We start from the raw sequence: 15300 nt of genomic DNA on the forward strand, positions 1-15300 counted from the left end.
CCTCTCATACCTTGTGCTATTTTCTCCCTTTCAGTTGACTAGGTGAGAAAACCCAGGGCATCTTGGAAGCCATGTATTGGAGATGGCAGGGCTACCATTAGACTGAAGGCTTGGAGGAGAGCCACCCTGTCAATCATGTATTTGTGCCTTAAACTGTTAACAAGAAATGTTCTTCAGAGCCGTTATCATTAAGCTAACTTAATACATGTTTAAGATAGTCTTCACTATCTGAGATCAGAAAAATGCCTTTTATATTATTTTCAAAAAGACTTGAGGCCTGACCTGTGGTGGCACAGTGGATAAAGCGTCGACCTGGAAATGCTGAGGTTGCCAGTTCGAAACCCTGGGCTTGCCTGGTCAAGGCATATATGGGAGTTGATGCTTCCTGCTCCTCCCTCTGTTCTATCTCTTTCCTCTCTCTCTCTCTCTCCAATGAAAATGGATAAATAAAATCTTAAAAAAAAAAAAAGACTTGAAGTGTTTCAGTAAAATATGGAATGGATTATTGAACAAATGACTAAACTAAGCTTAGTCTTTTAGCAGTTTCCTTCCGTTTGAGGCTAGTTGTATATCCACCCCCAAAAATGTTTATGTTGAAATTCCAAATCCAGAGGCAGATTAAGGTCAGTTGAGGCCCCGGTCACAGAAGAAAATATTGGGCCCCTTAAAAAAAAAAGAGAGAGGGAACATAAAAATACATGTTAACCATATTTTTAAATAAATAAAAAATATTATGTACTATTGATGTTAAAATTGCACATATGAAACCAAACTTGGTATCATTAGAAAAAAGTGTAAAGTTGGGGTTTTGCGGGAACTTCAGAACTTGGGGTCCAGGGCGTGTGCCTGGTGTGCCTGCCATTAAATCCGCCTGAGTGTATAAGTAGCCATAAATGTCTGCAGAAGGTAGAAAAGGGAAGATAATTGGAGAAAAACTGAAACTGGAGAGAGAACCGTCAGTCTGTTCTGTTTGCAGTTACTAGAGTACAAAGAACACTAGGGTCAGAACCTGTACCAAGTTATATACAGGGTAGAACAAAAGTGGGTTTACAGTTTGTATGGAAAATAATACAATAATAAATAATAATACAATAAACTGTTTCACACAACTATAAACCTACTTTTGTTCCACCCTGTATATGACTGTCACTTATTAGCTAGCTATCTGACCTTGGCCAAATAACCTTAATAAGCTTAGAGAAAACACCAGTGTGATCCAGTTAATGGCCTGCTTAAATTTTTACCATTGCCTCATGCTCAGCCTACTTCCTTAATACTAAATTTCATTTAAATAAAAGTAAAATACTCGCCTGACCAGGCGGTGGCGCAGTGGATAGAGCGTCGGACTGGGATGCTGAGGACCCAAGTTCAAGACCCTGAGGTCTCCAGCTTGAGCATGGGCTCATCTGGTTTGAGCAAAAGCTCACCAGCTTGAACCCAACCAAGGTCACTGGCTCGAGCAAGGGGTTACTTGGTCAAGGCAGATATGAGAAAGCAATCAATGAACAACTAAGGTGTCGCAATGCGCAACAAAAAACTAATGATTGATGCTTCTCATCTCTCCGTTTCTGTCTGTCTGTCCCTGTCTATCCTTCTCTCTGACTCTGTCTCTGTAAAAAAAAAAAAAAAGTAAAATACTCCATATGACACTCCAAAAGTCTGAACGCACCGAGGCCAGCCCTCTCACAGTCCCTCTTGTTAGTTATAAGCAGGGTCAAAGGTGAAAGCATGCACTGCTATCCTACCACATCCAAGGTCGAGGAAATGAGTTCTGAAAGGCAATAATTTGGTTTTGGTTTTTGTACATTTAGGAAAAAAGTTAGTATGAGGTGAGGTGAAAAGGATAGAATGAAACTGATGTTGGCTTCAGGAGAAACAGGGAAGGTATATTAAAAGCCAAAAATAGTTGACACACTGATAGAGTTCCACCTGGGAACCTAGCCTTAGCTTCTACAGAACAACTCAAAATATGCTAAGATTACATTTATATTCAATAGATTTCTTGCAACATAAAAAGTGAGAAATGCCTGAAAATTCCAATAAAGGGAAAATGGCTCGATTGTTATATCCACTTGATGGAATATGGTGCAGCCATTAAGCATAAGGTTATGAAAACTATGTCAAATCCTTTATACATAATATTGAAGATATGAAATATAAAAACTATGGTTTTTATTATATAAAAGTATGCTTAGGAAAAAATAAGGCAATACAGTTGATCCTTGAATAACAGGTTTAAACTATGAAGGTCCACTTATACACACATTTTTTCCCATAAATATATAGGTGGCACTCCATATCCACAGGTTTCACACTCGTGGACTCAACCAACCAGATGGAAGACAGTATTTTCAGCCAGTGGTAGGAAATCCGCAAACATGGAAGGATGATTACATGTATTTTCCTACACTGTTTTATATAAGGAACTTGAGCATATGCAGATTTTCCTATCTGCAGGGGTCCTGAAACCACTCCCCATTTAAACCTGGGGATGACAAATATTGGAGGAATCAAAAGTTATATGTGGATTTCCTGCTGTGCAGAGTGTAGGGACCCCTAACCCCCATGTTGTTCAAAGTCCAACTATAAATGCTAGTCACCGAGTGTGGGAGTATGGGGTGATTTTTTTCCTGCTGTTTCTCCAAATATTCAATTATGTGCTTATATCCCCCTTAATTTAAAAAAAAGGTTCAGCAAGAATTTTGATGCAAAACATGTTACCAGTGTGCAGAACTGGCAAGAGAAAAAGATAGGTGTAGGCTCTAATCCAAGTCTTTCGTTGTGCCTACGGCTTAACTCAACAGGGAAAGGGGCTCTGCAAAATTCAGTATTTTAAAAGTCAAATGTAGTCGTTCTCTCGTATACACTGAACTGTATTGTAGGGAATCACTCATTTAACCTTGAACCCTCTATGCCAGGCGTCCCCAAACTTTTTACACAGGGGGCAGGTTCACTGTCCCTCAGACCGTTGGAGGGCCAGACTATAAAAAAAATATGAACAAATCCCTGTGCACACTGCACATATCTTATTTTAAAGTAAAAAAACCAAACGGGAACAAATACAATATTTAAAATAAAGAACAAGTAAATTTAAATCAACAAACTGACCAGTATTTCAATGGGAACTATGCTCCTCTCACTGACCACCAATGAGAGAGGTGCCCCTTCTGGAAGTGCAGCGGGGCGGATAAATGGCCTCAGGGGGCTGCATGCGGCCTGCGGCAGTAGTTTGGGGAACCCTGCTCTATGCCTTGGGTTTGGGAATTTTAGTTAAAAGCCCTGAGTGTATGTCTCTTGGATGCAAACACCAAGAAAATGTGAGTGGGTGACCTTTGTGCGGACTCAAAGGAATGCACGTGGCTGGCTTTAGAAAATGAGCCTGAGGTTCTGGATTGCCCCTTCCTTTGTGTTTGTTAATTAGCAAAAGAATATTCTGATCAATTTAGCCCTTCCTGCATGTCAGCAAAACAGCCATTAATCCTTCTTCCCCTTGTCACCTGATCTCCCTCCCTCGTAATCAATCCTGTTACCTCTGTTCTGCTTCTGGTAATAAAAGCTAAGGGAGGAGATTCAGGAGGTCTCGGCCTCCCTTGGCAGCCCCCCCTTCCCCTTGACATAACTTTGTGTCTTGAGTAGGTTTTTTCCACGCAACACTGGTAGTTCCCAGTGGGCTGGAGTACCACAAAAGACAAATCTAAGTGACCAAAATGAATTCTTAGGGAAGTAATTGGAGTGAGCAAGATTTGGTCCAAGAGTAACAGCCATAGGAAGAATGAAGAGACGAGGACAGTCCGCATCAGCCCTAACTTCTCAGAAGTCTCCTCCACAGAACCACTTACAGGAAGGGCTCCCAACTTACATGTTTCTCCTTCACAGCAATACTCTATGAGCATATGTCTTGCAACTTAAGTCAGACTGAATTTATCTTGGGTGTGATCCAAGGAAAGAGGATGCACAATTGACTGAAAGATTCCAAAACTGAGAGAAAGTATTCTCTGGGCAATGAAAAAAAGAAAAGGAATAAAACAGCTCAGGCCCTGGCTGGTGGCTCAGTGGACAAAGTGTCAGCGTGGTGTATGGACGTCCCAGGATCAATACTAGTGGGGAAGCAACCATCTGCGTCTCTCCCCATCCCTCTACCCCTTTTCTCCCTCTTTCCCTCTGGCAGCCAGTGGCTCAAGTGTCAGCCTTAGGAGCAAAAACTAGCTTGGTACTTGAGCATCCACCCGAGAGAGGGTTGCTGGGTAGATCCTAGTATGAACACAAGTGGGAGTCTGTCTCACTATCTCCCCTCCTCTCAAACAAAAAAACAGCTCATGCAGAAACATGTCAAAATGATGGGACTTTATTTCTATGGATCCTCTGGTGTCGGAGAAGATGTGGCCTTTGTCTAAAGCTTTCCCCACATTCAAGACATTTACAAGGTTTTTCTCCAGTGTGAGTTCTCTGGTGTATAATGAGGGTTGCACTCTGACTGAATCGTTTCCCGCACACAGAACACCCATAAGGCTTCTCCCCAGTGTGGATTCTCTGATGCTTAGAGAGGTCTGCGCACCGTTTGAAGGTCTTCTCACATTCTTCACATGTGTAGGGTTTCTCCCCTTTATGGATTCTCTGATGTCTAAAACGGTTGGAAATACGGCAGGTTTTCCCACACTCAGTACATTTATAGTGTTTCTCTCCTAAGTGGACTCGTTGATGCCGATTGAGATGTGAGCTCTGTCTGAAGCTGTCCCCGCATTTGGGACACGTGTATGGCTTTTCCCCTGTATGTGTCCTCTGGTGTTTAACCAGGGCAGCACTCTGACTGAAGCTCTTCCCACATTCTTGGCATTCATAGGGTTTCTCCCCAGTGTGGATTCTCTGGTGTTTCAAGAGGTCAGAACGCTGTTTGAAACTCTTCCCACAGTTATCACATTTATAAGGTCTTTCTTCCCGGCGCTGCCTCTGGGTCTCAAAAAGGCCTGAAGTATGGAAATCCTCACTGTCAATAGATTTGTGAGGTTTCAGCCCATCTAAGCCCTGTTGGCGCTTGCTGCCACGGTCATCACCATTAATGGACTTCTCTGCCTTCAGGCCATGCTGACAAAGAAGCAAGTCTGAACTTCTGGCACTATTCCCAAATACATTATTTTTGGAGTCCCCCTCTTCAGTGGGACCGGTCTTGAGATCCGAGATGCTGGGGAGTCCTTGCTCCTCAGGAGAATCTTCACGTTTCAGGAACAAGGGGCTTATTGCGTGCTTTTCTAGCCTGTCCTCATGGGTGTCACCACACTTGCACAATAGGGGAGCCTTCCCCTGGGACTCTTCCTGTAGCTGCACCTGTGGCTCCTCTTCTAGAATTTCTTGCTTTAGAATCAACTCTTGGTTCTCAGTTCTGGTTTCCAAACCTGAAATATTAGAATACAAATTGCTGACAGTTCATCCTGTGTAAGAGTGAAATAGACAAGTACTAGCAGAAACAGTCCCCCAATAGCCTTTTTAATCTCCATGAAATCACCCCGAAGTTAAACTGTTTTAGTTTACCTGTCAGATGTGCTCACACTTTCCTGTACAAACCTCGTTTCTCTGCTTTTATACTCGTGCCTGTGCTCCACCAGCCCATCTCTTGTCCCCCTGCCCCAATCCACTGTTGTATGAGTCACCATATTATGACAGGCAAATTTGGAAGGGGTGTCAGGAGACGTGGTATAGCTTTTATCTTATGTCTGAAGGTTGGCTTAACAAGATAAATTCTATTTGTGTGATTAGTTACATGGTATTAGACATACCAGGAGCCTTCAATGTCTGAAGGCAAGTTCTATGTGGAAGAGACATCTAGGACTGATTCAGTCGATAAAGAAACACTCAATATACCAGAATTCTTAGTTTACAGGAAGGTTAAACCAGGTAAATTCTGGATTAGGGACATCAGGTACAGCTAAGAATAGGCAATAAGTACCTCTTATCATATCAAGATAATCAAGTGAAAACGTACAAAACGAAAGAACTTCAAAGTACTGTCCTCTCCTCAGCCTTAAACTATTGGCCCCAAAGTATCCTCTAGACAGAAAGGGCAGAAACTTTTATAGCAGGGATTTCAGATGCTTAAGCCTTATTGTATGACCATCTAGAATAGCACCAGGTTCACTGAAGATACTCAATAAAATATATTTTTTTTTCTTTTTTAAATCTGGAGAGTTTCAAATGTTTGGGTTTTTTTTTTTTTTTAGTTTTTTATTTTATTTTATTTATTCATTTTAGAGAGGAGAGAGGGAGGGAGAAAGAGACAGAGAGAGAGAGAGAGAGAGACAGGGGGGAGGAGCTGGAAGCATCAACTCCCATACATGCCTGACCAGGCAAGCCCAGGGTTTCGAACCGGCGACCTCAGCATTTCCAGGTCGATGCTTTATCCACTGCGCCACCACAGGTCAGGCTCAATAAAATATTTGTTGAATAAACTCTCTAGGGTAAAACTTACCAGCCCAGGCCAAAAGACTAGAAATACTGACAGGACCTGATGGCTGACCCCATACTGAAGATCACCACTATTCAGTCAGAATTATTTACTTATTTTCTTCTTTTTCCAAGTGAAAGGAGGGGAGATAGACTCCTGCATGCACCCCAACTAGAATCCACCTGGCAATCCCCTAAGGGGTGATGCTCTGCCCATCTGGGGCCATGCTTACAACCAAGTTATTTATTTATTTATTTTTTAATAAATTTTTATTAATGGTAATGGGATGACATTAATAAATCAGGGTACATATATTCAAAGAAAACATGTCTAGGTTATTTTGTCATTAAATTATGTTGCATACCCCTCGCCCAAAGTCAGATTGTCCTCCGCCACCCTCTATATAGTTCTCTGTGCCCCTCCCCCTCCCCCTAACTCTCTCCCTCCCTCCCTCCCATGTCCTCCCTCCCCCCACCCCTGGTAACCACCACACTCTTGTCCATGTCTCTTAGTCTCATTTTCATGTTCCACCAATGTATGGAATCATGTAGTTCTTGTTTTTTTCTGATTTACTTATTTCACTCCTTATAATGTTATCAAGATCCCACCATTTTGGTGTAAATGATCTGATGTCATCATTTCTTATGGCTGAGTAGTATTCCATAGTGTATATGTGCCACATCTTCTTTATCCAGTCTTCTATTGAAGGGCTTTTTGGTTGTTTCCATGTCTTGGCCACTGTGAACAGTGCTGCAATGAACATGGGACTACATGTGTCTTCACGTATCAATGTTTCTGAGGTTTTGGGGTATATACCCAGTAGAGGGATTGCTGGGTCATAAGGTAGTTCTATTTTCAGTTTTTTGAGGAACCACCATACTTTCCTCCATAATGGTTGTACTACTTTACAGTCCCACCAACAGTGAATGAGGGTTCCTTTTTCTCCACAGCCTCTCCAACATTTGCTATTACCCGTCTTGTTGATAATAGCTAATCTAACAACAACCAAGTTATTTTTAGTGCCTGAGGCTGAGACACCACAGAGCCATCCTCAGTACCTGGGGCCGATGTGCTCGAAACAATTGAGCCATGGCTGTGGGAGAGGAAGAGAGAGATAAAGAGAGGGGTGGAAGAGAGAGAGAGAGAGAGAGAGAAAGTGAAAAGGGGGACGGGTGAAGCAGATGGTTGCTTCTCCTGTGTGCCCTGACTGGGAATCAAACCTGAGACATCCATATGCCAGGCTGACACTACCACTGAGCAAACTGGCCAGGGCCTCCAGTCAGAATTCTTATATTTGACTATTAAATACAAACAGAAAGTGAAAGATTACCAACATTTAAAGAAAACCTCTAATAGAAATGCCAATGAAAACATGCAATAAACAAAATGAGAAAATTTAATAACCTATTCTCAGGTAAATAAGAGAAGACACTACACATCCAGGAAACAAGGGGGCTATAAGAAAAGGAATATCTTTTTTTTTTATTCAGTGAGAGGAGGGAAGGCAGCGACAGACTCCCAATGTATCCAGACCAGGATCCACCAGACAAGCCCACTACGGAGTGATGCCCTGCCTATCTGGTGCATTGCTCCGTTGCTCAGCAACCAAGCTCTTCTTAGTGCCTGAGGTGGAGGCCATGGAGCCATCCTCTGTGCCCAGGGCCAACTTGTTCCAATTGAGCCATGGCTGTAGAATTAGGAGAGAGAGAGAGAGAGAAAGAGGGAGAAAGAGGGAGAAGTGAGAGGAGGAAGAGGGAGAAGCAGATGAGCACTTCTGTGTGCTCTGACCAGGAATTGAACCAGGGACATCCACCATCCACATGCCGAGCTGACATTCTACCACTGAGCCAACTGGCCAGAGCCAAAAAAGGAGCCTCTAAAGAAGAAAAAGCTCTCGAAAATTTGAATGAAGGCCTGACTTGTAGTGGCACAGTGGATAAAGCATTGACCGGAACACTGAGGTTGCCAGTTCGACCTGGGCTTGCCTGGTCAAAGTACATATGGGAGTTGATGTTTCCTACTCCTCCCCTCTTCTCTCTCTCTCAAAATGAATAAATAAGCCTGACCAAGCGGTGACACAGTGGATAGTACATCGGGCTGGGATACGGAAGACCCAGGTTTGAGACCCTGAGGTCGCCAGCTTAAATGTGGGCTCATCTGGCTTGAGCAAATGCTCACCAGCTTGAGCCCAAGGTCGCTGGCTCGAGCAAGGGGTTACTCGGTCTGCTGAAGGCCTGTGGTCAGGGCACATATGAGAAAGCAATCAATGAACAACTAAGGTGTCGCCACGTGCAACAAAAAACTAATGATTGATGCTTCTCATCTCTCTCCATTCTGGTCTGTCCCTGTCTATCCCTCTCTCTGACTCTCTCTGTCTCTGTAAAAATAAATAAATAAATAAATTCTTTATTAAAAAAATATGAATGGGCCCTGGCTGGTTGGCTCAGTGCTAGAGCGTCACCTGGCGTGCAGGAGTCCCGGGTTTGATTGCTGCCAGGGCACACAGGAGAAGCACCCATCTGCTTCTCCACCCCTCTCCCTCTCCTTCCTCTCTGTCTCTCTCTTGCCCTCCTGCAGCCAAGGCTCCACTGGAGCAAAGTTTGCCCGGGCACTGAGGATGGCTCTATGGCCTCTGCCTCAGGCGCTAGAATGGCCCCAGATGGGCAGAGCATAGCCCCCTGGTGGGCGCATGCGAGAGTCTGTCTGACTGCCTCCCCGTTTCCAACTTCGGAAAAATACAAAAAAAATTAAAAAAATTTAAAAAAAAAATGAATGAAAGCAAAAATATTTCAATATAAGAGTTGGAAAATAAAGCTTAAATCTCCTAGAACTGTGATGGCGAACCTTTTTATAAAAACCGCCTACTTTTGCAGTGCTGGTCAACCTGGTCCCTGTGGGCAGGAGGGGCCAGGTTGACCAGCACAGCAAAAGGGGGCGGTTTTTATAAAAAGGTTCGCCACCACGGTCCTAGAAAGTTAAAAAATAAAGAAATAGGAAGAGGATTGGGGGATTTTTTACAATCAGTCCACGAGTTCCAACATCCAACTGAAAGAAATCCCAGAAACAACACAGTAAAAATGAGATAAAAATAAGTAAATAGATAAATAAAAGAATACTATACAAAATTCCTCACCACTTAAAGATATAGGTGTCTTTATTATAAGGGCCTACCAACTACTCAGAACAATGAATGAAAAAACAAACATCTCACACTAAGCTACATCTATTGTGACATTTCATATTAGCAGAAAGAAAAGCTTTTAAAGGCTACTACACAGAACAAGTAGATTGCATACTAAGGATAAAATAGCACAGTGATATCAGATTTCTCAATAGCAACATGACAACCTAGCTAGAAAATTTACTGTCTTAAAAATTCAAAGGTAAAACTATTTCTAACATAGAATACTGTATCAGCCACACTATAATCCCAATATGAGAGGAATAAAGATGTTTTCCGACATTCACAAAGTTTCAAAAATTTAGCTCTCAAGTATATATTCTCTGGAACACACCAGAAAATGTTCTCCATCAAATCAAGGGGATAAAACTAAGGAAGAAAATGGTATGGGGTCCAGAAAAGAAGAAAGGAATTTCCAGGGTGACGAGGAAGGAAAGTTCTAGAACAATAGCTGTGTAACAGGTTTGAAGAAACCTATTCACACTGGTGCAGAGGAAGCTTCTGGGGACTCTCCAAGGGGATATGAAAATGATGGCATATCTGATATATGTGGATACACTGAGAGGAGTTTTACATTTCTAACAGAAGCTTGTGGGTGAACTAGTGTTCAGGAGTTAGAAAAGTAGGCACATGCAAAAGGCGTTTTTTTTTTCAGGAACTGAGAGAGAGAGAGTCAGAGGTCAGAGAGAGGGATAGACAGACGAGAACAGAGAGATGAGAAGCATCAATCATCAGTTTTTTCGTTGCGCGTTGCAACACCTTAGTTGTTCATTGATTGCTTTCTCGTATGTGCCTTGACCGTGGGCCTTCAGCAGACCGAGTAACCCCTTGGTCAAGCCAGCGACCTTGGGTCCAAGCCAGTGAGCTTTAGCTCAAACTAGATTAGCCTGCGCTCAAGCTGGCGACCTGGGGGTCTCAAACCTGGGTCCTCTGCATCCCAGTCCGACGCTCTATCCACTGTGCCACTGCCTGGTCAGGCTAGGAGGCATTTTTAATTCCAGGGAAAACTGTAAAAGTGTAAAAGCTGTAAAACAAGTTATTCAATATATGGGTGAATATATTGAATAGATAGTATTTATATAGGCATAATACTGAAACTATATACATGAACAAAAAGACTGACTTATCTATAATGAGAAAATTACAGACCGCTAAATATGTGCATGTCTAAGGGACAGAACTCATTTTTCTCAGTAGGCAGTTAACAGATAGTAACTAAAATTGGGTGAAAATAGCAGAACAAGCTATCTTATTTAGAAATATGAAAATAAGTAACACTGGAAAGAGTTAAAAAGATTTTAAAGTTGTGTCTGCAAAGTTGGAACCAGGATTGAGAAGGGCCTGAGATTTTCCTAAGATGATTTGACCACAAAGTAATTTTTAAGAAGATAATGGAGATAAGGAGGGAGGAAATAAGGCTATAAACAGGCAAGTCACAGGAGAGGAAACCAGAAAGTCCAAAATATATCTGAAAAGGCCCTGGCCAGGTAGCTCAGTTGGTTAGAGCATCATCCTGATATGCCAAGGTTGTGGGTTCAATCCCTGGTCAGAGCACATATAAAAATCAACCAATGAATGCAAAACTAAGTGGAAAAACAAATCAATGTTTGTTTCTCTCTTTCTCCCTTCCTATCAATCAATAAATTTTTTTTAAAGAATCAGCCAATGAATGCATAAATAAGTGGAACAACAAATTGATGTTTCTCTCCCCTTCCTCTCTCTCTGGGGGGGAGGTTGGAAATATATATATATCTGAAACGTATGCAACCCAACTAACCCAGTAGAAATCAGTGTAAGGCAAGTTAAAACCACCAGATACCATTCATTAATTAATCTAAACAGTATTTACTGAACACCTACTCTATGCCAGGCACTATACTAGGCATTTGGAATATATTTATGAACAGAACAGTCAAGTCGCCTGACTAGGCGGTGGCACAGTGGACAGAGCGTCGAATTGGGATGCGGAGGACCCAGGTTCGAGACCCTAGCTTGAACGCGGACTCATCTGGTTTGAGCAAAGCTCACCAGCTTGGACCCAAAGGCCACTGGCTTGAGCAAGGGGTCACTCAGTCTGCTACTGCCCCCAGGTCAAGGCACATATGAGAAAGCAATCAATGAACTAAGGTGTCGCAGCGAAAACAGTCAAAAGTCTTTCCTTTTGTAGAGTTTACATTCTAGAGGGGGTGGTCAGAAAATAAATACATTACATAGGATGTTACAGGGTAATAAATGGTACGAAGTCAAGCAAGGCAAGGGATCAGTCAGCAGTGTGGGAGGAGGAAACAGTGGTAGCAAACTGCAGTATTAAACATGCTAGTCAGGTCAGGCCTTACTGTGATGTGTGATTTGAGCAAAAACTGAAATAAATCAAGGAGTTTGATTAGTATAGATCTGGAGGAAGAAAGAGGGATCAGTGAGAGTGAAGACCACGAAGCAAAGTTGCCAGCTATGGTCAAACACAAGGTCAGTGGAGCTGGATCATAACGAGGGAGAGAGTAGGAGATGGGCTGGCAAGGTCACAGGGCCATGTCACATTATGTCACATTAGGCATCACAGGCTTTTTACTGTATCAAATGAGTACTGCAGGCCCAAGTGGAGGCATGACATAACCCAGGTTCTCAAAGTGTGCACCAGGGCACACTAGTGCACCCTAAAAGATCTCCAGGTGTGCCCTATGGTATTCCAGAGAAATATGTGCCTGTTGGGGACCAAAAATCCAACAGGGTTTTTGGAGTTTAGATTTTTGGGGGACAGGGGTGTGGGGAACTGGCTGTAAGCTGACAGTCTGCCCAACTCCCCCTGCCCCTCACTTGCTTGATTAGGTTGCAAAAGGCTGTTAAGCTGTGTGTTGTGGACCGTTAATGGCAGGAAGCCATTATAGATTCGAGGCTTAGCAAAAGGCTAAGTTCTCCCCCCTCCATCTCCATATTTGGCTTTGATGCTAAGTGTTTGCACCCACTCCACTTCCTTCCTTGGGTTGCAGGAAGCAATATATATGCCCTTCCTCTGACTCTTTGTTTGTTTCAGATGTTTGTAAATTTCACTAATGTATCCTGTTTTTGCCTTGGGAGAGTTCCTGTCTTAGTCTTTGATGTGCAACTTTGTATCAGGGTCCTTGATTTGCATAGGTCCATATAATAAAGCGAACTGGGGCTGTGAGGCACTCAGATACTGCCAGGCAGTTTGAAGAGTCCTCCCGGTCCCATTGGTTTTGTTCTGACAAAGTGTGTTTCCTTAATTCCGCACCGTTATTTGGAGCTGCGCTGGTCCTCAGCAGCTGTGGTGCTGGATTGTTTACACTAACCCCCATGTCCCAGGGAAGACTGGAGGCAAGTTTCTTCTATCCTTTGTTTGGTGTAAAGTTCAGATGATATGTATGGTGGGGATTTTCTGCACTCAACACAATTAAGAGTAAAAAGAGAGGAATTCTTCAATGTATTGATGAAGAAATGAGAGTTTGCCTTTCAAATATATGCCCAAACATTGAAGAAATCACTTCATATAGGCTCATGTTTCTCATAAACACAAGAATGAAAAAACTTAACACATTCACACTGGGACCTGCCGAATTTACTAACCCTTACTAAGGATGTATCTATATATATAAAGATAACTGGGATGCAGAGGACCCAGGTTCGAGACCCCGAGGTTGCCAGCTTGAGCGCGGGCTCATCTGGTTTGAGCAAAAGCCCACCAGCTGAACCCAAGGTTGCTGGCTCCAGCAAGGGGTTCCTTGGTCTGCTGAAGGTCCGCGGTCAAGGCACATAGGAGAAAGCAATCAATGAAAAACTAAGGTGTTGCAACGCACAATGAAAAACTAATGATTGATGCCTGACCAGGTGGTGGCACAGTGGATAAAGCGTCGGACTGGGATGCGGAAGGACCCAGGTTCAAGATCCCGAGGTCGCCAGCTTGAGCGCGGGCTCATCTGGCTTGAGCAAAAAGCTCACCAGCTTGGACCCAAGGTCGCTGGCTCGAGCAAGGGGTTACTCGGTCTGCTGAGGCCCGCGGTCAAGGCACATATGAAAAAGCAATCAATGAACAACTAAGGTGTCACAACGAAAAACTGATGATTGATGCTTCTCATCTCTCTCCATTCCTGTCTGTCCCTATCTATGCCTCTCTCTGACTCTCTATCTGTCCCTGTAAAAAACAAACAAAAAAAATGATTGATGCTTCTCATCTCTCCGTTCCTGTCTGTCTGTCCCTGTCTATCCCTCTCTCTGACTCTGCAAAAAATAAATAAATAAAACAAAATAAAGTAACATAAAAATGGTTTTTAATGTCAGAATAAGTTTAATTTTGTAATATTTATTTCATTATATACCATAAAAGCACACTTGGACTTTATATATTTTTCTTTAATATTTGACTTTATAACATATTATTATAACATATTTCTCAGAAATTTGTATATAGTGCGCCTATAATTATTTGTAGGATTTTAAATGCGCCCCGACTTCAAAAAGTTTGAGATCCACTGACATAACCATTTTTTAAAATTTATATTATTTTTAATTTATAATTATAGTTGAAATACAATATCATAGTTTTAGGTGTGCGCCCCAGTGATTAGATATTATACAACTTATTAAGTGACCATCCTGCTAACTCTCACACCCATCTGACACCACAGTTATTAGGATATTATCGACTCTATTCCCCATGCTGTACTTGTTACCACGACTATTCTGTAACAACAAATTTGGACTTAATCCCTTCACCCTTTTCACGCATCCTTCCTAAGCCCTCTTCCCATTGGGCAACTGTCAAAACATTCTGTATATCTATGAGTCTGTTTCTGGTCTGCTTGCTCGTTTATTTATTTTTCTAGATTCCATTGTTGATAAATATGTGTTTACTGCCATTTTATTTTTAATCTTTTTCTTCTTTTAAAAGGAATACTTGGGACTACTGTCTTAAGGCATCATGCCATCAGTTGAACACCAAGGTTGACAGGGATATGAGGAAAGAATAATTCTTATATACTGCTGGTATCCTTTTGGATGGCAAGATGGTAACTATCCCTAAGAATATTCCCTTTGGAAACTCCTACACATGACCATAGGGAGAAAGACACAGAATGTTCATAGTAATACTGTTTGTAATGGTGAAAAACTAGAGGCCTTGATGTCCACTGATAAGAGAATGGACAAATGAACTTTGGAATATTTTACAATGAATATATGGATGTTAACATGAATAAACTAGAGCTACATGTATCAACACGGATCAAGCTAAAAAATGTAATGTTGGGGGCAAGGAAAAGTATAAAAGAATTATACAGAGAGAGAGAGAGAGAGAGAGAATGTGGCTACATGAATATGTAGAAAGAATATAAAACATACATGGAAATGATAAATATGAAAACAGGATATTGGTTACCTCTGGAAAAGGAGCAAAGGGGCCTGACCTGTGGTGGCGCAGTGGATAAAGCATCAACCTGGAAACGCTGAGGTTGCCGGTTCAAAACCCTGGGCTTGCCTGGTCAAGGCACATATGGGAGTTGATGCTTCCTGCTCCTCCCCACTTCTCTCTCTCTCTCTCTCTCTCTCTCTCTCTCTCTCTCTCTCCCCTCTCTATAATGAATAAATAAAATCTAAAAAAAAAAAAGTTTAAAAAAAAAAAAAAAAAGAAAAGGAGCAAAGGAATAGCCTTCAGGGATGTTAAACAGGGCTT

At 42.2% G+C, this 15300-nt stretch overlaps 1 protein-coding gene across 4 annotated transcripts in view; it reads right to left on the bottom strand.

Annotated features, from left to right (window-relative positions):
• ZNF394 (zinc finger protein 394) overlaps positions 1 to 15300 on the bottom strand; it is a 59236-nt gene that overhangs the window by 36225 nt on the left and 7711 nt on the right. For 2 of the 4 annotated variants that reach the window (XM_066274311.1, XM_066274310.1), the window contains one exon: positions 4322 to 5390. The exons of the other annotated variants lie outside the window; for them this stretch is intronic. In XM_066274311.1, the coding sequence (XP_066130408.1) occupies positions 4330 to 5390 (1061 nt within the window). In that variant the 3' untranslated portion in view covers positions 4322 to 4329. Of the gene's footprint in view, positions 1 to 4321; positions 5391 to 15300 lie in introns of those variants that run through there. 4 annotated transcript variants of the gene reach the window in all.

The sequence above is a fragment of the Saccopteryx bilineata genome, chromosome 4, assembly GCF_036850765.1.
Source record: "Saccopteryx bilineata isolate mSacBil1 chromosome 4, mSacBil1_pri_phased_curated, whole genome shotgun sequence".
Classification (NCBI taxonomy): Eukaryota; Metazoa; Chordata; class Mammalia; order Chiroptera; family Emballonuridae; genus Saccopteryx; species Saccopteryx bilineata.